This window comes from Drosophila gunungcola, unplaced genomic scaffold, assembly GCF_025200985.1.
Source record: "Drosophila gunungcola strain Sukarami unplaced genomic scaffold, Dgunungcola_SK_2 000060F, whole genome shotgun sequence".
Taxonomy (NCBI): domain Eukaryota; kingdom Metazoa; phylum Arthropoda; class Insecta; order Diptera; family Drosophilidae; genus Drosophila; species Drosophila gunungcola.
This window is the reverse complement of record NW_026453223.1, coordinates 210,806-234,108: the sequence shown is the minus strand read 5'-3', so window position 1 is coordinate 234,108 and position 23,303 is coordinate 210,806. Positions and strand designations below refer to the sequence as shown.

Below are 23,303 nucleotides of genomic sequence, written 5' to 3'. Positions count from 1 at the left end.
GTAAGGCCAGGTTATTAATGCTGCTGTTTTATTCGACTTAAAAATAAATCTTTTAGTATGTATACATAAGAATAATTTCACTTAATAAGAACTTAAGCAGTAAATTCCATGGAAAAGTAGATTCACGGGGTCTCTGGGGCCCGCGTAAATGTAGATGTCCACTTTTGTTAAGTAGACCGAAAACTTATAGCCTAGCCTATTCATTTATCATCGTTCGCTATTGCTGCTGCGGCGGTATCAGAACTGTTTCTGTTTCTGTTTCTGCTTCTGTTTCTATATCTGTTTGTTTATGCCTAATCATATTTCACACATCAATCTTTATCTTTGCCTTCCCTATCCTCGCCTGCCAAAATTATATATCTGTTCTTGTGCTTTTATCTTATAGTTACAGGTAATAGGTAATTTATATCATTTGTTTGCGTGTGGGTGGGGATGTGGGTTCGATTGTTGGGTGTAGTGTTAGCATAAATTACATTTATAATACATTCTTAGCCGTACAATTACAGAGTTGAGCTTCGCCACCTCCGCATGCTGATCAAACGAAGAACATTGTGGGCGAAACTGAACGAAAAAAAACAAGCAGCTACCGCACACAAAGACACTACTTAGATTGTGCTTAACTACTTACATGGGCTACAGGGCTTACTTCTTATAAATACATACATATACATGATCAAAAAATTCGGCGCGTAAGACATTTAAAATCAAAAAAGGTGTCTCTCTGTGTGTGTGTGTGTGTGTGTATATATAGATAGATATATAGTATATAGATACAGTGGGGTTTAGACATAGAGGGGCTGAGAAATAGAGACTATTTCCATTTAAAAGTAAACAGTAAGACGAAACAGCTAGGACTACCGATGGGGACAACGACAAGTACGTGGACCAGGTCGATTACACACGGTCACGTCACGAGAACAAACAAATCTGCTTGCATGGGCGCGCAATTGAACTAAAATGCGTCAAATGTCAAATGAATTCTCTAGAAACGTAATGAAATTGTGACTTAGTGCTAGGCTTTTAAACTTTGAACGTAAAAGAAAACTTAAGCATAACGTGGTCTACTCGGTGATTTCTGTGAGTGTTGTCATGTGTGTATGTTGTGTTGTGTTGTGTTGCGCTGTGTTTTGTAGTGTTTATGTGGTTGGGGGATTGTTGTTAACATTAGCAAAGTTAAGTAACATAACTATAATAGGAATATTCATATATGTATGCATAAAACAATCGCAATACGATGTGTACTGACAGTAAAAAATAAGCATAGTTTGTAAAAAAAAAAATTCTTAAATAGTTTTCTCTCCAATCTGGTTCTATCTATCCTTGTGTCGCATTGATTAATACTATGCATCTGTGTGTTTTTGGGATGGCGGCCACGCTGGGGGCTTCTGCAGGAGGAGGAGTGGCGCGTCCGGCGCTAACTATAAGTCCGTTAGTGTGCGCTTGGCACAATAACGTATGACCCCCACTCAGGCAACAACCGGCGGCGGAGCTATGCCAATGGGCGTGGGCGTGGGCGAGGGCGTGGCAGTTGGTGCTCCTGTTGATGCCGCTGTTGCCGTAACAGTCGTCGTCGTCGTCGTCGACGTCACCGCATCCTCAGAAACCCCGTTTCCATTCCCATTTCCATTTCCATTGCCGTTCCCGCTGAAGCTGCTGCTGCACTGCATCGTTGTGATATTGACCGCAGCATTCCCCGGCTGCCGCCTACTCGTCGTCGTGCCCGCAATGGTTGTGGCCGCCGCCACCGTTGCCTCCAGAACAGGTGGCAGAGATGCCGCCACGGGCATGGCTGCCTTTGGACTCAGTGCCGCCGCTGGGGCAAGAACAGCCGCCTGACCTCCATTCGTGGCCGGGCTGGGGCTCGGTATCGAACTGGCATCGGTGCTCGTCGTGGACATGGTATCCGCAACGGTGGGCACAGCCACAGTCGCAGCCACTGCTGCCACTGAAGTCGCCGGCTGCCGCTTGGCGGGCTTGGTCCGCGCACAGGGTACACAGAACATGGCGGCGTGCTCGCGCAGCTTGGTCAAGTGGTCGAGGCGGTACTCGTGCACCCATTTCAGACGTTTGCTGCGCGGCAAAGCCTTTGACCGCTCACCATTGGGCGAGGGCCCTCCCGCTGACTGGGTTACGCCGGCCACCTGGGGCAGTCCCTCCGGTCGAGTGGCTCCACACCGCATGCACACACAGCAGCGTTCACAGCTCCAGCGTCCTGAAAAAGGTTTTGAAAGAGTGTCTTTGTTAGCTCAGCTCAACAGTATTATATAGTTAGTTTTTCAAGTGAAATCATCACAACAATTATTGAGTTCCCCAAGGAATCCAAAATATACCACAACATCTTAACACGCATACAACTATACAACACACATTTCTATAAATAATAAAAAAACATAATAATACAAATATATCAATTGTAAAAATTACACACAGTCAGCTAGTACTAAAAGTTTATATATTGGTTTTAGTTTTGTAAGATGTTCTAACAATTAAAAAAAAATATACAAAAAAATATTTTCAGTCCGAAAAAGTCAAATCATAAATAATTAAAAACACTAAGAAGCCACTAAAATCTTATAATATACAACTGCTAGACTAAACTATTGAAATAAAAATATTTCAAATAGATATTATTAGAAAATGCGAGCTTAAGACCTCTAGCAGCTAAATAAATAAATAGATAAATACCGCCAAGTCTTGTATGCAACACAAACAAATCAATCTTGTTATAAACAGGCTAAGATTAGGACATAGAACCTTCACAAGTGGTAACTACTTAACAAAATTACAAATTAAATAGTTAATAATCATCTATTATTTCCTCTCCTAATACATACATTATAATCAAGCCAATGGCAAACACCACCAGGGAAATAAATGTGTTTAAATTAAAAATGTATGCATACATCTAGACCTCCTTTTGCCTTTTGGATTCCACTTTTACTTGTGGTCTAGGCCCTACACTACTTACCATCTGGCACCGTCCTCAGACCCAGGCAGTAGATGTGGTAGCCTCGGTCGCACTGCTCGCAATAGAGCATCTTCCCCGGCCGCTGACTACTCCGGCACTTGATGCAGCACTTGCATCCGGCGCACTGCCAGTTGTAGTTTCGCACACGACCCACCATTCGCTGGGGCATCTCAATGCAGCTAGGATGGACTGCAAGAGCGAAGAGACGTTAGGATGGAGGGGGAAGTGACAAATGGCGGGTAACTTACCTCGCCTCCGGCAACTGTAGCAGCGGATAAAGGCCTCCGGCATGTCCCTAGCATTGCGGTGCTGGCTGCGCAGGCAGACGCCACAGTTGGACAGCCTGGTCGACGGCGCAGACTCGATTCCATCCTCGTCCTCGCTGCCAGCTCCACTCGAGGCACCCGTCGAGCTGCAGCAGCTCGAGCTGCTGCTGAAGTCGCTTTCATCGCCGCTGTCCTGCAATTCAAAGAGAGTTTAGACACGATTATATTTATCGGCTATCGTGTGTAAATAACACTGGGAACTAAGGCCAACAGACTTCAGGACGAATCTTTGTACCAAATTTCAGCATTTGTAGTGTCCGTTAAAAAGCTAACTGCTTGAGGTAAAGAATTACTTAAAACCAAAAGAAAAAAAAAACCATTTACAAAACTTTGTTTTCAATACAATTTGATCACTTGTGTTCTTGTACAATCGAGTTTTATGTTTTTAGTAACGATATTGCTTAAAATCTTTATGGACTTCAACTTTATTCTTAAATCTCCGATGGTAAAAAACTAAGTTCACCGCTAATAATTTAAATGTTTAGAATGTTTCGATGAAATTGATTTTCCTAGGCTGTAACCTCAATTCAAGACCATTCCCGGACCAACAGAATATGTTTCAGAAAGTCCCAAAGGTAGTCTGACCTCTTTCGCTCGACTCACCGTATCACTGCTGCTACCGTTGCCGCTGGACGCGGATGAAAGCGACAGGGCGGAGGAAACGCTCGAGTTGCTGGCCGTGCGCACCTTGTCCGTCTGCTGGCGTGTCGATCTTCTGCTTCGTCGAACGGGCGCCGCCACCGTTTGGGGTTTGCTTGCAGCATGCTCTTGATCTAGCTCCTGATCCTTGCTGACGGAGATGGCGGACATTTCGACTTCTTCACTGCCAGTAACTTCGACATCGCGCTGAATTAGCTGCGTTTCCAGCGACTCGGTTGGCGGCTTGTCCAGCGCAGTGTCCAACGGATAGGCTCTGCAGGAAAGGACAAGAATTGTTAAGAGAAGAGTGCAAGTGATAGCCCAACAACCAGGACTTACCGAAGCTCGGCGGGCTCAAAGTGGCGATAGGCCAAGGAGAACTGGTCCGGCACCACTGCCAGTGGAAAGGCGTAGTCTGAGTGCCGGAAGGCCTCGTCGTAGACGCGGGGCGGCAAAAGAGTGGGCGGGGCCGGCATATTTTCCGCTTCTGCCGCTGCACGCACCACACTCGCAATGGAGCGCTGTAGGCGGGTGGAGGTGGGCGCCGTCCTCTGCAGCGGCTGATTCATTGTAAACGTCTGCAGATCCAAGCAAGCCAATCGCTCATCCTTCCGGCTGCATGGAGAGAGATGAAAAGACAGTCATTAGAGATGTTGCCTCTACCAAAACACTGCTAGATTCCAACTCACGTCTTGTTGAAATAAACGTTCCACTTGCTGGCCGAGAGCATGGCACGGTCACGGGCTTGCAGACCGCGTCCGGCACCCACTGTAAGTCCCAGCGCCTTCTGCTTAGCCTCGATCTCGCGCAAGTGCTTCTGGCGAATGTACTCCTTGTACTCCTCATACTTGTCGTAGAAGTCCGCGTACATGATGTCCAAGATGTCGGAGGCCCACACAGCGGTGATGCCCAGATCGCACATCCTCTCGCTGACCAGTCCCTTCTCCTGCAACCAGTTCCGCTCCTCCATGTCGACGGCACGGCGTGGCAGATCCGGGTACTTGCGCTTGAAGCTGGTGATGCCCAGGTAGAGGGCAACCTGCTCCTGGATCATAAAGGTGTCGCGGTTCTTCGAAGGACAACAGCCTTTGGGCGGCGGCCAGTCGTACTCCGCGATGCTGGAGGCGCTGTAGTCCGAGCTGCAATTTGGTGTAGAGTTAATAAACGGATTGGGTGGGATATGTGGGATGATGCACTTACTCTTCGGCTACGCAAATTTCCATCTTCTTTTTCTTTGGACGTTTTAACGCAGAACCCAGAATAACATCGACGGACTGACCCTGGTTCGAGTCGAGCAGGCTTATATTGCTCAACATGGACGACTGTGACTCCTCGTTGTTGAGGAAGTCGGGTTGCCTGAGTGGGGGAGAGGAAATTCTGAATTCCGATGCTGAAGGAACTATCGAATGAAAGACTTACTTCTGCGGAGTTAGCGGGGGTTCCATCAGGCTGATCATAGACATCGATTGACTGCTGTTGCTTAGATCTGCACTCATACGCGTGTCCTCCTCAAAAACTTGCGGCGACTACAAAATATACAAGATAATGCAAAATATGATAAGTTGTCCATAAAACAGAGCACTAAAATATAAAGAAACTTTGGCATGAACTTTTAAAAACAGGGAAAAACGTAAGTAAACACCTGAACAATTTTAATTTTTACTTAAACTAATATTTCCTTAAATCGTTTAAGACTATTTTTGTACATGCTATTTATTAAATTCAGTCCATCGCCTAGTCGAATTCATTTTTATAAATAAGGAGCTTTAATCCGAATAGTCCGGTAATAATGATCGATAACATAGTTTATAGGGTCCTGTTTTTGTGTTGTTTAATAACGGACTACAAGCTTCTTTTCCAAATTAAAAACCTCCTTAAATATACATAAGTATGGGAAACACGCCAAACTCTAAATAATGATAAGAGGACGCTTTTATACATATGTAAGTATGTAAATAACTATCCATTTATCCATTGTTTCCCTTTGCACTTGTCAAGACGTGCAAAAGGAAAACCACCTAGCGGAGTTGCCAGCTCCCAACAAAATGCACATACACAGCTTTGCTGAGAGAGCAAAAGGAAGAGAGCGGTAGAGCAATAGAGAGCGGCGTCAGCGACTGCAACAGCAGCAGCAGGTGTGGTGAAGGTGGACTACCGCCAGCGAACACAGACACACATACATATATGTATGTAGATGTGCGCGTTTGCGCGCGTTTGTGTGCGATTGGCGAGAGCCAAACAAAAACTTCAGCTGATTAAAATCGCAGGTGAAGCCAACAACAATCTCAGCGACTGCGCCGCTCAGTTCGCAGCTGCTTCTTTTTCTGCTCCCCCCTTTAACGTCCCCCTTCCCCGGGATCATCCGGTACTGCAGCAGCGGCTCATCTTGTTGTTGCTTTTGCACTTACACTAGGCCGTTGGCAATGAATTCACTACATGGCGCGCGCCTTTGTTTTTAATTACGACACGTTAGCCCTCGGTGTATGTGTATGGGTATGTGGGCAAATTTACGTAACGAAACATAAACAAGAAAGCAATGTAATGCAAATTATAAACGCCAGTACAAGCCCCAACTGTACTGACCATCTTCAACACGATGCCCCACATTTGTGACATCGAGAAGAACTGGCGACTGACTATCTCGTCCCACTCCACTGTCTCTCGTTCCCTTAACTCGCCCATGCGAATAACGGCTTGTCGTGGTTTCTAGTTATGGCACTCGTAAGTTAGGACTAACAAAATTTGTCTGGATTACATCCTTCGACTTTTACTTTTTTAATGTAATTCATGTATGCCTTTTTGGTCTCAATGCTAATTGAGCATTGCTCAAACAATCGTTTTATGTTTTTTTTTTTATACAAAGCCCGGCAATTCGCCGGTCTCCCTAAAACTCTCGCTAGTGTTCGTCGGTTCGCTATCGGTTTATATGCTTTTAACGGCAGAGATCGCTTGACCTCCCAAGTATTTGATGATTTTGGAACAATTCAGCATGCATCCATCAACATACTTTTGGGTAAAGAGTGTCATAAACAAAAAAAATGTATTTCAATATTCCATTGGGTATATATGTACCTATGTACATAAAAACCCCTTTAAGGATGTTCATTAATGAATTATATATTTTTTTAGCTTTATACATACGTCTAATGAACATATGATTTCAAATATTTTAAATTTTCTTAGAATTAAAAACAAGTGTTCTGATTCGCCCTTAATCAATTTGTTGAAATAAATAAACATTTCCGGAGAATCGAATCGAATACTTAATACTTAATACTTAATTCCTTGAAAATAAATGCTCACTAAAACCAATAGCGATCATTTTATATGACCATATATTACTTATTCCTTAAAACGGAAGCCTCACTTACCGGACTAAATAAGCCTTTAAGTCTCTCGGGATCGGGCGTGTGCTTCAGGCCGCCCACGCAGCGAGGTCGACTCATGGCGATGGCCTTGGCCACAGCGCTAGCTCCACGGCTCATCCGTGGAGCCCGTGGCTGCATGGTCGGGGTCGTGGAGCCGATGCCTCCGCTGCCAGCTCGATCTGCTGAAGAAGAGCCTCTGTTGCTGTTGCGTCCTCCTCTGGATCCCCGGCCACGGCCACGTCCCCGGGTGGGAGTCGCCATCGTGAGCATCGGCAACGTTGTGGCGGATTCGTCTGGGAACAGTTTCGTGTGTTGATTAGAGTTTAAACAATTTTATCACTCTGCTCTTACCTCCGGAGTTGTCCAGCGCGCTGTTATAGTTATCCTCATCGTGCGAGTCTGGTTGACTGCCCCCGGCACTGCCACCGCTGATGCTGGAGGGGCGCGGCGAACGGAGCTGTTGGGTGGCCATGATCGAGGAGAAATCATTCGGCTGAAAGATGACGTCGGGCAGCGGGTCCGACGAAGACAGGATCGTCGTGGGCGGCAGCATTGAGCTGCTGCCACTGCCACCGATCACCTGCTGGTTGGCGGCGGCGGCGCCGGAAGAGGTCGATGAACTGGACGAGCACATGGTTAGGTCGATCTGTGCGGACAGGGCGAAGGTCATGCTGCTGCTATTGTTATTGTTATTGTTATTGGACTCGGCCTCGAGGCTACCGAATTGAGCCATCATCGGCGGCGGCAGCTGCTGCTGGCTCTGCTGGACACTGGCCTTGCTCTGGCGCTTCCGTGTGGACTTGGGCGTGGGCTGCAGGTTGGGATTGTGGGTCGTGGTGCGCCGCGTGGCCCTCAGCTGGCGGTGGTCGCGACTCTTGGGCGTCTCCAATGCGCCGGCAAGCTCATCGTCCACCCTAGCCTTTTGCTCGCCCACTGACGAACCCTTCGGCGTCATGTCCGCCTGCTCCGGACCCACGCTAACCATGTCGATGGCCAGTCGCTTGCGCAGGAGTTGAACGCGTCGCGATTTAACAGCACTGTTGGTCTCCTCCGGTGGAGTACCGGTACCGGGCTTGGGAGTAACGGCGGAAATAGCCTCGCTTGTGCTCTGATTCTGGATCCGTTTGGGACGTCCCCGTTTCTTGCCCGTGCCCGCAGGCGTGGCTGCGGGCGGTAGTTGAGCTGGCGGCTGTTCCAGCGGATCCTGAGCCTTCGGCTCCTCCAACTCGGCACCAGAGGACAAGGCTCCGTTCTGATCCGGCGTAGAAATCGTCTGCTGCTGTTGTTGGGTGGGTGGAAACAGAGCATCCTCCGGGTCCGTATTGAGAATCCGCTCGTGCTTCTGCTTTCGCGAGCGATGCGACGGAGGGCAGCGCCTGCACCGATTCACCGGGACTGGCATTGCACTTTCTGGCGGGATCGTGGCAATTCTGCGTCTGCTGGTCGTTCTCATCGTTGTCCAGACGTCTCTGTTTGCTGGGAGGGATCTGCGAAGGGCAAAGCAACATCAAGATAAAGGTAAATACCGGAAAACGCAGAGTGCAATACTTACGCCACAACTGGGAGATTCGTTGCCCTGGCTGTTAGTGCGCTTCAAGTGGTTCTCGTTGTTGTTGTCCAACTCCTGCTCCTCCATATGTGCTCCTTGTGGTTAATTTGGTGATGGTTATTGAGCAACGGGGGCGGCTGATCGTCGTCCAAGTACTCGGCCCGTGGGCTGCCATCAGGCGTGTCCAGAATCTCAATGGACTCGATGATTGGCGGGGCGGAATTGGCGGAGACCAGCGGTCCAACGATAGCCTCGATCTCTGGCGCAACCACAGATGCGCCACCACTACCGCCACCGCCACCACCGTTGGCCATAAGGCGCTCCGTGAGCTGCGGATACTTGCTGGATTTGCTCTTGGGCGTGGCCGTAGCGAAGCTCTTGGCCGGCGCCGTCAGCTGGCTAAGCAAGATATTCGAATTGGGCGAGGACGGGGCGCCGCCAGCACCTCCCGTACCCGCTTCACCCGCTGCGGTCGTGAAACCACCCGACGCAACTTGCGCCCGCAGGCACTCGAGGAGCAGGTTGTTCGGCGTAATGCGCCCCGTAAAGTTGTTGGTGGCCACATGGGCAGGCGAGGAGCCCGGCGACGGGGACGAGGTGAGGTCCACCATGTCCACCACGTTGTGCTGCGGCTGGGCCGGCTTACCGACCTTGTTCGCAGCGCTGGCAATGCCATTGCTGGCGGCCAGGGGCGGTAGGTTGTGAAACATCTTGGGGTCGTGTTCCTTGGACAGCGAATCGTCTATCACCATGTCGTCCGAGTTGCGGCGACCCTCGTCCGACAGAGATGCTGCCACGGCCGGATCTGCGTCCGGGTCGGAGAAACCGCAGAACTCCTGGCTGCTGCTGTTCGACTCGCCGCCATTCGTCATGGGAGCGGGCGCGGGCGTGGGATTGGGTGTTGGGGTGGGTGTGGGTTTCGACACTGCCAACTTAGAGGCCGCCGATGGCACCTTCTCCTCGAGCACCGCACGCACCTTGTGCTTGGGCGAGCACAGGTTCTTGATGGTCAGCTTGGGCAGGGGCTGCAGCTGTTCCAGCTTGGACGCCGGATCGTCCTCGAGCAGATCAATGGACTTGGTCTTGATCGTGAGCTTGGGAATGCTCTGGGCGTTGTTCAGATCGTGCGTCATGATGACCGTGTGCACATGCTCCTGACCGCCGCCACCGCCGCCCGTCTTGATGGTTAACTTTGGTATCTGCTGCTGCTGGTGCGGATGCTCCTCGCTGCTGCTGATGCAGCTGCTGCCGGCCAGCGTTGTCTTTATCATCAGCTTGGGCACCGTCTGCATCTCAGCTAGAGAGCTCGACGATGACGAAGAGGAAGAGGACGATGCAGACGAAGACGAGGCGGAGGCGGGCGAGAGACTGGATAGATGGGCATCGTTCTTGGCGGGCATCGCTGATTGGGCGCCACCACTCACTGCCGACGAGCACGATCCAGAGTTGGAGTTGGAGGACCCGGAGGCAGCTGGGTTCTCGGGCAACTTGATGGTCAGCTTGGGCACCACGCTGCCCACGCGCCTCTCATTGGCGGCTCTGATGGTCAGCTTTGGCACTATGTGCGGGGTGTTCCGCAGGTGTGGGCCGAGTGTGCTAACCACCTCGTCCTCTGCGCACGACGAGGAGCAGGAGGAGGCGTCCGCGTCGAAGGCGTCCTGCGGCTTGGCCAAGGCTCCTTCCCCACCGCCGCCAGCGCAAGGCAGCTGGATGCGCAATGGCTCCACCCGCCTCTCGTCGCCACCCGACTGAGATTCATTTAGGTTTGAGTTCGGATTGGCGGCGTGCTTGGAGAGCTTCAGGATGATCTTGTGTCCGTCCCGCTCCTCGCCCTCAACCTCGAGCGCCGTGGCAGCCATTGCTCCACCTGCTGTTCCTGCTGCTGCTTGTCCGGATGCGGACGCGGATGCTGATGCGGATGCTGCGCTGACCGATGCAGATGCTCCAGTTGTGCTTGGGGCATCGTCGCACGGCGTCGGCGGTGGCTGCGTCGGCGGAGGCGACGCTGTGGTGCTGGTTATATGGCCAGGCTGGTTGTGCTGGCGCTGCAGAGCCTCTTCCCGCTGCTGCTGTGGCTCCTGCTCTTGCTCCCGCTCCCGATCCTGATCCTGATCCCGATCCCGATCCGCATTCAGCTGTTGATCCCGATCCCGCTGGGCTGGCGACGACGTGGAGCTAACGCGCTGCTCCTCCTCGCTCGTGCTGCTGGCTGCCACTGACTTTGGGTTAGAGTTGTTGGCGGTGGAGTTGGGCTGGAGGCGACCTGCTGCTCCGGCTGATCCTGCTGTGGACGTGGCGGCTGCCGATTCTACCGCTGTTCCCGATTCCGATCCTGATGACGATGTCGCTGCTACCATCTGCTGCTGACGTAAATCATTCATTTCTATATTCGATTGTCCAGTGGCCGGCAGCCTGCAAGGATAAGCGGAGTATCTGTTTAGAGGCGGTGTACATGGATATTTTATAGTGAAAGTTAAGGTGTTCAGACAATTTATGTTCTCTGATAACAGAGCTTTTCAACCTGCATCAAAATGTATTTCTATTCATTTGAGTGAAACCCCTCTTTTATATATTTAATTATTTTGCTTTATTTCGTGTTAACTCGGAAAATGTATCTGATATTAGTACGACGCGCATTTTCCCTTTTTTCTTGGAAGTCAAGATATTGACTCGATTACAAGGTTATGCCTGAATACGGATTGCATTAAACAGATTTAAAAAAAATTGTTATCCTATTTATATGAAGGATGACCTTATGAATGTTTTATATTAAATAGAAGACTGATTTATCTTTTCTGTTAATTTCATCCAAATCTTCTCTTTGTGACACCAGAACTTTTGCTTCTTAGAGAAATAAAGTTATGATCATATTTCATTTGACAGAATCCCCCAGACTAGATTATATAGAATATACATCTACTATTAAGTACATATTAATTGCAGAAAAGGTGCAAGTTTCAATTGCCTGGGGAGGGCGAAATTGAAACATTAGTACCAATTGCAGATGCCGATACAAATGTAATGTATGTATATATTACATGTACATCGTCAAAAGAATCCTAGCGAAATTCTTCTATGTATGTCTACACATGTTTTTGTGTAATTTCCGCCCCAAGGGACGGATTTTGTTTAGATTGAGAGGAGACAAAATAAAAGGGGAACGACCTACACACATACAGTTGCACATTCGACACACGCGCACACACGCTTTGGAGCTCGATGAAAGAAAATTGGAAGAAAGCCGGACAAAGTTAGAGATCTAATTTTAGCACATGTCCAAATTATTACTCCGAATTGCATCCAAGGGAAGCGCAGATTAAGGCGGTCACCCAGATTCCGGAGAAGAATCTCCTCGGCCCCGAGAAAAAACTATCGCTCGAAATTGCCGCGAAAACTCCGAGCGGAATAACAACAACACTTAATAAATAATAAGCGCTACAAACATGCGCACACAGCTGTCGATTGGGGAGGAAAGATGAGGACGAAGCGGAATGGCGGAGAGCGCAAAAGAGAGCGAAGCAGCGGGAATAGGCAAATGCTGAGAAAGCCGCGCCGCCACGAATTATGGCCCGTTTTCTGGTGTGTGTTGGCAACACTGTCGCGCACGGTTCGGAATCCACCACGCTGGCTTGCGAACCCACCATAGCAGTCGCCGCTGCATGGAGAAAACACACACACACACACACAAGTGCAGGGGCTATGTATGTATTTAACTGACCAAATGCAAGCGCATCAGCAGTATTATTACATTCACACGATTTTGTGGGCCCCAAAAGCTTCAAGCGCAACATGAATGTCAACTAACTAACGAAGACGACGACGACGCCGAAACCCTGACCCAACCACCAACAGCAACAACAACAATAACGGGATAAGAAGCAGCGGCAAGCAAACGACAAACTCACCATGCGGCAAAGTCGTCGCTCAGAGTCAGACAAAAGAAGATGGAGTAGAAGAGCGCCTGCTTTGGGTTTGCGTGCACAATTCGCGATTCGAGCTCATATTTCTTATTTCTCTGCTTTGGCTGCGACTGCAACAGCAAATGCACTTTGACTGCGCTGTGTCTTTATGCGTTCTGTGGCGTTGGTCGAGGAATAAAACACATTTTTCGAATCGAATCGAAGCACTGGCACACGCACACACTCGCAGCGCCACGGCACACACAAACACAACACACACACAACAGAACGGACACAGACACAGACCGTTGTCCCACTTTCCGTGTATTGGTTTCGTTTCGTACGTTTCGTACACTTTTCCACGCACTTTTAACGATTCGGTACAGCAGAGGGACAACGCATTTAACGCTCGCAAACCTCAAAAAAATATCCTCCACTTTGGCAACGGCAAACGCACGCACGATTCATACGCAGACTGGTTCGGCGCGCGTCGAAGTCGAACGTTCTTATGCATTCATTATTAAATGGTATGCTTTGCTTCGCCTGTCTGCTTATGTTTTTTTCTTTTCGATTCCGAGGTACGGTACTCGTCACGACGAATGAAAATCAGTGTGACCGCCGCCGTGCTGCTAACTGATACCACTGGCTCTGAGAAAACCACTAAAAAAAACACGGATGCCAAAGCATACTAGCGATGGAACGAACCAGGTGGGAAACCTGGATGCGATTACTTGCAGTTAGCCAAAGCGAGTTTGCAAGCAAAAAGTTTTAGACCATCGATAGCTAATTAAAAACAGTATAATTTGGTTGGAGGCGACGCTAGTTTGGAGACAATTTATTTTTGTTCTGAACCAAAAAATAAAAAGAAAGATATATGTTTTGCATTACACATTCAAATATGAATTACAGTTTTATTAAAATATTCTTGAAATAAAAACCAGCCATAAATTTGTTGTTATATACTGCGGCGGTGTATTTTAAATAAATGATTTTGTAGTCTGATCAACCAATTTTTTTGTAGTTCCCCAAAAGTCCAAAAGGAACGAAATATCGATATAAAGTGGTTATAGTCATTTGTAGGTAATACCTATATACGCATGAAAAAAACTTTTCTTTTCGAAAGCTTAATGCATTACAACTCAGTAAAACTTTTTTGAATTTTTGGCTACTAATGCAGATTGTGCGTGCCGTGCACTAGAAGGCGCCAAGCATATGGCAAAGTAATCCAGGCTATAATCAGTGTTGAGATGTACCCAGATACTTGTACCTAGGTACAATTTTAGCCTAGGTAAAGACTTATATTTATCTCAGGTTATGCTCTGTTAGATATTTAGGTTCTGAAATATTTGTATTTATTTTTGTTTTTAAATTAGCATGATACCACTAAGTTTTTCGCTAATATGCAAATAAAAATGGCACAATTTCACTACAACTTGAAGAAAAGTTTATTCCAACGCATATGCTGGATATAAATAAGTTCATTTATACATGTTTTTACAACCGAACTTAGCTGCCAGAGCGTTTTCAAAGTATCATAATATAATCCATTTTCCAGATCACTGGAGAAATTAAATGCATTCGAAATCCATTTCGACAGTTATTGCCGCTGGGCACATTTTTCTTTTGAAGCCCATTTGTCAGCAGTGGAGTTTAGCTATTCAATTTTGAAAAGTTTTTGCCAGTGTGACCAATAATTTAAAACAACCAATTGGCATTTATGCGTAAACATGTATTTAATTTATTGCCAGTTATGTTTTCGTTAATGACAATTTATTTGGAGTATAAATAATCATAGAACCTCAATACTTTTGGTCCAATACAACATAAGCTCTTCAGCAGCAAAGCGGTATTTTTAGTATGTTTTGTCTCTGGCCACACTGTTTGGCACACACAACATCTGCATCTCAAAAAGTGTTATTTTGTCCCCCTTGTTTTTCTTTTTATTCAGAACCCCATTCGAATAAGTGTCAACGATAAACTGCATTCGAATCCAATTTCCGAGCACAAACTTTTGCAGGCCTTGGTTGCGTGCAGCGGAAAACCGCCAGAGTTTCAGTTAAACAAGAATCAACGAAGGACGCAAAAGTCCGGCGAAAGTTCAGAGCCTCATATTTGTATTTGCAAGCTTCCAAATATCAAAGCCTCGCGATGAGTGCGCAGCCGAGTCCGCTGATGAATCCCCAGCAGCAACAGCAACAGCAGCAGCAGCTGCAGAGCGAACAGGAGAAGGTAAACCAGTGCACAATTCGGTGTCGTCCTTGCTGACAGCTCCATTTCCCAATTCTACACCAGGTGTACCAATGGATCAACGAGCTGGCCCATCCGGACACCCGGGAGACCGCCCTGCTGGAGCTGAGCAAGAAGCGGGAGACCGACCTGGCCCCCATGCTGTGGAACAGCTTCGGCACCGCCTGCGCCCTGCTGCAGGAGATAGTCAACATATATCCCTCGATAACGCCGCCCACACTGACGGCACATCAGTCGAACCGCGTGTGCAACGCCCTGGCCCTGCTGCAGTGCGTCGCCTCGCATCCGGAGACGCGCACGGCCTTCCTGCAGGCGCAGATACCACTTTACTTGTACCCCTTCCTGTCGACCACTTCCAAGACCAGGCCCTTTGAGTACCTGCGTCTCACCAGTCTCGGAGTCATTGGAGCGCTGGTCAAGGTGGGTGTATGGACTTAGACTGTAGACTGCGCTTAATGTGTGCTAATGCTCCGACTCATTCCCCGCAGACCGACGAACAGGAGGTGATCACCTTTCTGCTGACCACCGAGATCGTGCCCCTCTGCCTCAGCATCATGGACAGCGGTTCGGAGCTGAGCAAGACCGTGGCCACCTTCATCATCCAGAAGATACTGCTCGACGAATCTGGGCTGTCGTACATTTGCCAGACCTACGAACGCTTCTCGCACGTGGCCATCACCTTGGTAGGTGTTTGCTCTGCTGACACCCCAAACGTTTTATTGAGCGCCTCCTCCAATTTCAGGGTAAAATGGTCATCCAGCTGTCGAAGGACCCCTGTGCCCGCCTGCTCAAGCATGTGGTGCGTTGCTATCTACGCCTCTCGGACAACACTCGGTACGTTGGTTGATGACCGCTCAATGCTTGCCTTGTAAACCTAACCATATTCCCTTTTAGCGCTCGCAAAGCGCTGGGCCAGTGTCTGCCCGACCAACTGCGGGACGGCACCTTCGCGCTGTGCCTGCAGGACGACAAGTCCACCAAGCAGTGGCTGCAAATGCTACTCAAAAACCTGGAGCTGGGCGCCACCCCGCAACAGATCGGAATGTCGCCGCTGGGTTCCTAGAAAGTATTTCGAGTATTGCTTAGGCATCTGCGAGGCCTCGGCATCCCCGCGATCTGCAAGCCCCATCGATGAGTGAGCCAGCCACGTCTTTTAGTTAACTGCTCGACCGAATATAATTAATAAGCTTGCACGAGATTGCCTGTGTCTAGCCTAAGCAGAGCTGTAATATAACTATACATATATACCGTAAAGTAAAGTTTAAAGTAAGATCGTCACTGATAGCAAATAAAGAACCTCAAGCAGACGACGCACCGTTTATGTTTATCATGTATTATAAGTTCCAGCCGAAGCTGGCAACGAACATATGGACAAGCAGCCGAGCCCTACTTACAATAATAATTATATTTACAATGAATTCTCATTTCTCTATTTTTTTAATCTATTTAAAAATAGCGGATTTTAAGTTTTATGTACATATGTATATATTCTTTTTGTTTTCTTTGTCTATGGATATGGTACTATGCATATGTACATTCCCAAATGATTTACAATTAAATAAACTATTTTTAAATCCATTAAATGGGAATTTCCCCAATAAAAAAATATTTGAGCAATAAACTGCCGCTCCCTTTAATCTTAAACAATTTATTTAACACTTCGCGAATACCGATTTGTGTATATAGTTATTTTGAGGTGTAAACAAACTTGTTTTAAATGCGCAAAAAGCAGAAAGCACCTCCTCTCCTTCTTGCTCTTGCTGACGCACCATACACCGGCTTCGAATGCCATCCTTTTCTAGTTGGTGCCGGAATGCACTGATCACACCTCACCCCACCGAAAACCCATTGAAATACAAGCGAGTGCAGTAACGGCAAAACACACATTCAAATGCATATAATATGGACACTCATATACAGCTTGCGATAATTTCAATTACAACAAGATACAATATACACACACATGGAATAAACATTAACAGCCGCAGCCCAAAATTGACCCCTTGAACTGGCGCACCTTCACAGGCTCTGAAATTGTACTGTTTTAGACACGTGTTTTGCAGGTTAAAGTCCTGCCACATACATAGGTCCACTTAGCATACTTAGCATAGACGGTGCAATAAAAAGGGGGGAGCGTTAAACGATTAAACAGACCAGACCATATGGATGAAACAACGATGATGGGATGGGGATGGGCATGGCTATGGCTATGGGGATGCGGATTCATGGCCTGCACGAGTTGTAGTCGACATCGTAAAACCGTATATTTAAAATGATGTATTTCGATTTTTTTCTGCGCTCTTACAAATCCCGATTTTGCAAATTGGATATACTTGCTCGATCTTTCTAAAACCCCTTGCCCTAAAGAACTTGCGTTCTTGATTCGCTGAAGAATTCAGTCATAAAACTACAAGGTATATTAGTTCTATTGATCTTGCTGGTTCCACTTGATCTTCCCCTAAAGAATTCGCGTTCTTATTACGTTGAGAAATTCATTTTGGGCTTTGTGTGACTAAAGTTACAAAGTATATTAGCGCATTTGGGTTCTTCTTGTTCTGAAGAATTCCCGATTGATTTTCTAGGCAAAAGTGAGAAATGAGTTTGGCTATGTGGTTCGTACGGTTCTAGGATGCCAGTCAAAGCAACTACATACTCGTCTAGGCCTCCAAATGCGGATACATGCCTCCTTAATTCGGTGACTTGGTCGGTCCGGCGACCGCCGAGGCCCGCCGGGCCGTCACCTCCGGAGCGTCGACTTTGGTGTCCGGATCCCCACCTCCACCCGCATCCCGATCACTTGAGACCTGCGGGGTCTGCAAGCTGCGGCAGGGCCAGCATCTGGTCCATCAGGTCGAAGCCGCTCTTCCACACCAGCAGCTGGGCGCGCAGCTTCAACTTGCTGCGGTTGCGCAGCAGGTGCTTCTCCATGGCGAATCCCTTGCGGGCGCAGGCGAAGTCGCAGGCCCGCTGGCGCAGCACGGGGCAGATGTCGTTGTTGCCGTCGCCCACGTAGAAGACGTGGTCGTAGCGGATGCTGCGCCGCAGGTCCTGCTCGATGACGAAGTGCTCGAGGACGCGGCCCTTGCACAGATTGCTGGCGCTCAGCTTGCAGTCCGTCTGCTGGTGATGGGCGCGAACCAACAGCTGCCCGGAGGCGTCGAATTCCGCCGGATTGGTGAAGACGGCCACAAAGCAGTCGGCCAGGTTGTGCGCCCGCAGCCACTCCTCGATGAAGACGCTGTTCGAGTCGCTAATGATGATCAGGTCGTAGTGCAGCCGCTTGGCCAGGTGCTTGATGAGCCGCACGAACCCAGGCACCTCGGGGATGCCGCGAATGGTGTCCCGGATGCGCGCCTCCGGCACCTGTTGCTCGTGCAGCAGGCGGAACACCTCGGCCATGTACTCCGTCCAGCAGTCGTTCTCGACGAGCTCGTTGGCCCGGGCGCTGGTCACCTCCGTGGGCAGCAGGTCGCGCACCACGGTGTCCGTGTTCTGCGAAACGATCGTGTGGTCGAAGTCGAAGGCCGCCAGGCGACGGCGCTGCTGCTTCTTCAGTTTGCAGCTGGCCACGGCCTCGGCCACCGCGGCGGAGGACTGCTGCTTCGAGGACATTTGGTGTGGGCGCAGCTCCGAGCGAGTTCAGTTCCAGTTCGAGTTCGAGTTCGAGGACATCGCGATGCTCCGGGGATGCGTGTGAGTGTGACCGTAGCTCGCTCAGCTCAGGTATGCTGGAATCAGTGCTGTGCTGCTGAGCTGCCCCATCAGCCAGATTCGTGATAAAAACAAGCTAAAAGGGTTACAATTAATAAATAAATTATGAAAAAGAGCTATAGCTAACTGATTAAAACATACAAGAAACTATAGGCTTTAAAATAATAATAGGTTTAATTAAACATTTTAAAAAATATAATATCTGTTTTTCAACAAACTAAATTAAGAGCTACAACTCATGTTTTGTATGTTTCAGGTGTTAATATACGACTCTAAAAGTTGAAAATCCATTTAACAAAACGAGAAGAAATGTTTGTGTTTATTATACATATAAAACAGATGCAAGGTATATTTAAAAAAAAAAACATTATATTTGTTGTCCAAATCACTTAAATTTATAGCTTTGCTTGAATATTTAATTTGGACCTAAACATATGCTAGATTTACGGCTTTTAAATTTTTATACGCTATTCAATTTTCAAATATGCTAGATCTAGCCTGAAATATGCTAAGCTGGCAACACTAGCTGGAATGAAACGGAAAATTAATACCAAAACAGTCCAATTGGCATTTCAAATATACCGTTAAGTATATGGAATACATTCAAAGGCCGAACCGAGAGTACCTTTGCATATACCATGTAAGGTGGAGTAAGAAGCTCGAAAATCGAATTGGTAAATTAGTAGTATTCAGTGTTTTCACTCAAAGCTCTTAGTCGTTCATAGAAACCTTCTTAATAGAAAACAATACATCATAATTGAGACCGATTAAGTCGCCAAATAGCTATATTAGAATATATAGATTTTAATGAATTTCAAATATACCGTTACATGTCAAAAAGGGAAAGAAATACATTCAAAGGCTGAAGCGGGAATACCCTTTGCAAGCGACATGTAAAATGACTTGAATCCGGAAATATTCAAATCTGGCTATAAAAAAGACAAGTTCTGCAGCCCTGCGAGTGACAGCTCGGCTGCAATGCAACCCTAACGTTTGACACTTTGACGTGGACACGAACAACAAACGAACAGACACGGCAGCAAACGATTCTAGCTCATTTAAGTGGAAATTTTCGATCAAAGCGGAGGTGTGTGTGCTTTTTTTCAGCTCTTACTGCTCAAGTGTAATTTGTCAATTAAAATACCAAGTGAATGAACAAAGACCTCAAATCCAACAACCAGCAGAGGTTAATTTCCTTCTGCGAATTGTGGATTTTCGGCTTTGCACTTTTTACATTTCCATAGCTCTTTTATAGTATATCTGGGCAGTTAGTTCAGTGTACCAATTAATGCTTACAATTGTATTAGCTGGGAGAATAAAGGAAAAACAGAGTGGAGTAACTGCTATTTCGGTGAAGGGGGCCACCGGATTTCACCTGTGACGTCGCCGTCTGTTTGCCACGTCACAGGCTAAGTGGCTGTGAAAGTGCCCCACTGCCGATTGCCGATTACCGATCACTGATCCCCACTTTCCCCTCTCTCTCTTTGCAGAACCCGAACCCAGCTCATTTCACAAGACATGGACAAGGTTGTTAAATTCGCCGAGCCAGGACGCGTCTTCGCCAAGGACTCGATCCGTCTGGTCAAGCGCTGCACCAAGCCCGACCGCAAGGAGTTCCAGAAGATCGCCATCGCCACCGCCATCGGCTTCTGCATCATGGGCTTCATCGGCTTCTTCGTCAAGCTGATACACATCCCCATCAACAACATCATCGTGGGATCCTAAGTCCAAGGAACCTGGCGACTGCAGATTCAAATCATCCATTCTAGCATATTTCAGATCAATTTTTTCGTTTAGTAAACATGCATTATATAGATAGAGAGAAACTATGTGCATTCAGCGAATGTCTTGCTTACAAAATTTTCATACATGTGAAAACGTATTGTAAATTTTCAAAATTCCATTCATAACTCTATGTTGAGGTGCATGAACAAGTTAGTTATTAAGATCCAATTGTAAAAATGATGAACCATACACGTTTCCATAGCATTTGTTGGGGGCTTGTGGACCCGTTAATAAATGTCAAATCGATTTTCCAAATATAAATGTCATTCTTTTAACTAGGGGTCTTAAATAATATGTGAAGTCTGTACTGTCCCTTTCAAAATGTTTGTCGCATTGATAATTCACACTAATGAAGACCTAAAATGTTAAGGTTCTATCATCATTGCATAATACGATTTTTGTAATCAAATGAGATTCATTTTATTTATTTGGATTTATATGTATTATAATTAAATTGTTTTATTAGAAATAGTAAAACATTTTAGTTTGTGTGCTATGTGTATATGTCTATCTTAAAGATATTCATAGATATATATATATATTTATATTTGATATACTTTAACATTCAATAAAATAGATGCAATGGCATTTATGATCCTGGCTCCTACATAAGGGACACTTGCGAAAATTGAATAACTATAGCAATCTGTTCCTGAGACGACATCCACAAGCTTTTGGCTAACAACCAAAGGTCCACCAAAGTCCGCCAGACACACCACTTGTTTATAGGATCCGGCGATAATATGAAACTGATAACAATAGACCCATACACCGGGTAGCCATTAAAAGTAGACGATTCTAACAATAGTCCCCAACCGGAAACCATTGCATATGTTCCAGGAGCAGGATTCTTCTTGGCCAAAGGAATACTCTCTACTTTGTTCGTGAAATTAAGAGGCTCACTCAAGCGCAAGAAGGCAATATCGTTGATATAAAATTCTCTTGAGATCTTATGGCGGCCACTTTGACAAGGGTTCCTTTCGAGTTTTTCAATGGCGATCCCACACGAAATCTTTGCCCTCCAGTCGGCGTTCTGTGTCATCATAACTGCAGCCCACTGCCGTTTTGATCCTTGCTGTAAATGGAGTCTCCACTGTAGTGGTACCCATTAACTTGTAGGGACAAATGCCAAGGATTATCAATGTTCTGCCCACCGATAGTCCTTTCCACCGGTCGAGGAACCTTTAAGGTGAATAATTCTTAATCAGCATCACTAGAAAGTTGATCTAGTCATGTCCGTCCGTCCGTTTTTAAGTTATATGGATGAAACTTTTCCAAAAGTCTTGGTTCTTATACAGGGAGATTATAACTCGGAACGGGCCGGATCGGACGGCGATATAAAAGATCCCATAGGAACAATCAGAAAAATATATGAAACAAAATGAGAACTTTGCTGTTTTCATTTTGTACGATGTATATGTAATGGTTTACTATTTTAGAATTACGATTTCAACTTTAATAAAATCGGTAACAATATCATAATTGAAAAATAGAATTGAAAATTTTACATTTTGTTTATTTGGATGGAAATGTTTATTTTATACATTTTTACGCCCTCGTTTATAAAAGGTACATATAAGGTAAACATGAAACATATTTATCTTTTTGCTTTAGTTTAAAATTCAAAACTTTTGATTAAATAGATGCAACGGCATTTAGAATCCAGGATCGAAACGAAGGGACACTTGCATAGACTGAAAAACCATCGCAAAATTTAAACCCTCCTGAGACGACACCCACAAGTTCTTGATTAACAACCAATGGTCCACCAGAGTCCCCGCTACAAGTCGTTTTTCCATAAGTTCCGGCGCAAATATTATTCTTGGACATAGTAGGAAATATACTGCAATATTTCCGATTTCGTATTTGATTGTATACGCGTTGAAGATTTATAGGATATGATAACACCGGATAGCCATTGTGTGAAGGTAATGCTGATGTTGCTCCCCAGCCGGAAACCATTGCAACTGTTCCAGGAGCAGGATTCCTCTTGGCCAAAGGGATACTCTGTACTTTGCTGGTGAACTTAAGTGGTTCACTCAATCTCATGATAGCAATGTCGTTGAAACCATTTCTTTTGAAGTCAAAACTCTCGTGAGACCTTATGGCGGCCACTTTGACAAGGGTTCCATTGGAGTTCAACAACGACGAGCCCACGCGAATTAGGAAATCTTTTGCCTCCAGTCGGCGTCTTTCTTTATCAAAACGGCAGTGGGCAGCAGTTATGATAATGTCCTTGCTGTAAATAGAGCCTCCACAATGGGGTTTCCCATTCACTTGTAGGGACACCTGCCAAGGAGCCTGTTCGATTTCAATGTTCTGCCCACCGATAATCCTTTCCTCCGGTCGAGGAACTCGTCCTGCAGACAGGAAACCAATTGCCAATAGCAGTAGAAAACTCTGGATGAACATCTTCACTGGCTTGGTTACGACTTTGGATCACAATGTTTGAACTACCGACGGAGCAAGTATTTTATATGCCATGGTCTGTAAGGTTCTTTAGTTATTTCTAAATTTAGCACAAGTTTCAACGTGGGGAATGTTAATCATTATTCCGTTTCCTGCTAATATGGCTTACTCCCTTAAAGATAAGAAAAACGTAAATTACAGAAACCAATTAGACTTAATAAAGAAACAATTCTTACTTATTTGAAAAATAAATTAAAGTTTATATTCAATTGTTGTGGACTAAATTTAGCACAAGAAGAGAAAGCAATGTATCTTTGAAGGCGTAGACAAGGTTTTTTAAATTATAAGTCAGTGGAAAGTTTGCAACGCTGTGAAGGGGGCATTTCGGAATCTATAATCTAT

General features: G+C 46.5%; 5 protein-coding genes across 5 annotated transcripts; 2 read left to right on the top strand and 3 right to left on the bottom strand.

Moving 5' to 3' along the window:
- Positions 1 to 11: 11 nt before the first annotated feature.
- Positions 12 to 13,571, bottom strand: LOC128264190 (supporter of activation of yellow protein). The gene is given in 14 exon segments (XM_052999568.1): positions 12 to 2,212; positions 2,969 to 3,157; positions 3,217 to 3,427; positions 3,898 to 4,207; positions 4,273 to 4,548; positions 4,623 to 5,072; positions 5,134 to 5,289; positions 5,353 to 5,459; positions 7,305 to 7,594; positions 7,653 to 8,670; positions 8,672 to 8,788; positions 8,854 to 8,945; positions 8,948 to 11,262; positions 13,167 to 13,571. Coding segments are annotated over 13 exon segments (6,246 nt in total). The 5' UTR covers positions 11,232 to 11,262; positions 13,167 to 13,571; the 3' UTR covers positions 12 to 1,466.
- Positions 13,572 to 14,604: 1,033 nt separating this feature from the next.
- Positions 14,605 to 16,306, top strand: LOC128264206 (CCR4-NOT transcription complex subunit 9). Its single transcript, XM_052999590.1, has 5 exons — positions 14,605 to 14,978; positions 15,042 to 15,416; positions 15,485 to 15,679; positions 15,739 to 15,830; positions 15,891 to 16,306. The coding sequence occupies exons 1-5, from the start codon at positions 14,898 to 14,900 to the stop codon at positions 16,057 to 16,059; spliced, it is 912 nt and encodes a 303-aa protein (XP_052855550.1). The 5' UTR covers positions 14,605 to 14,897; the 3' UTR covers positions 16,060 to 16,306.
- Positions 16,307 to 16,860: 554 nt separating this feature from the next.
- LOC128264205 (pyridoxal phosphate phosphatase PHOSPHO2) lies at positions 16,861 to 18,729 on the bottom strand. The gene is given in 2 exon segments (XM_052999589.1): positions 16,861 to 17,815; positions 17,817 to 18,729. Coding segments are annotated over 2 exon segments (924 nt in total). The 5' UTR covers positions 18,609 to 18,729; the 3' UTR covers positions 16,861 to 17,683.
- A 952-nt stretch (positions 18,730 to 19,681) lies between these two features.
- On the top strand, positions 19,682 to 20,767 carry LOC128264222 (protein transport protein Sec61 gamma-2 subunit). Its single transcript, XM_052999603.1, has 2 exons — positions 19,682 to 19,794; positions 20,198 to 20,767. The coding sequence occupies exon 2, from the start codon at positions 20,226 to 20,228 to the stop codon at positions 20,430 to 20,432; it is 207 nt and encodes a 68-aa protein (XP_052855563.1). The 5' UTR covers positions 19,682 to 19,794; positions 20,198 to 20,225; the 3' UTR covers positions 20,433 to 20,767.
- Positions 20,768 to 21,987: 1,220 nt separating this feature from the next.
- LOC128264210 (trypsin beta-like) lies at positions 21,988 to 22,933 on the bottom strand. Its single transcript, XM_052999593.1, has one exon. The coding sequence runs from the start codon at positions 22,902 to 22,904 to the stop codon at positions 22,128 to 22,130; it is 777 nt and encodes a 258-aa protein (XP_052855553.1). The 5' UTR covers positions 22,905 to 22,933; the 3' UTR covers positions 21,988 to 22,127.
- Between the last annotated feature and the right edge of the window lie 370 nt (positions 22,934 to 23,303).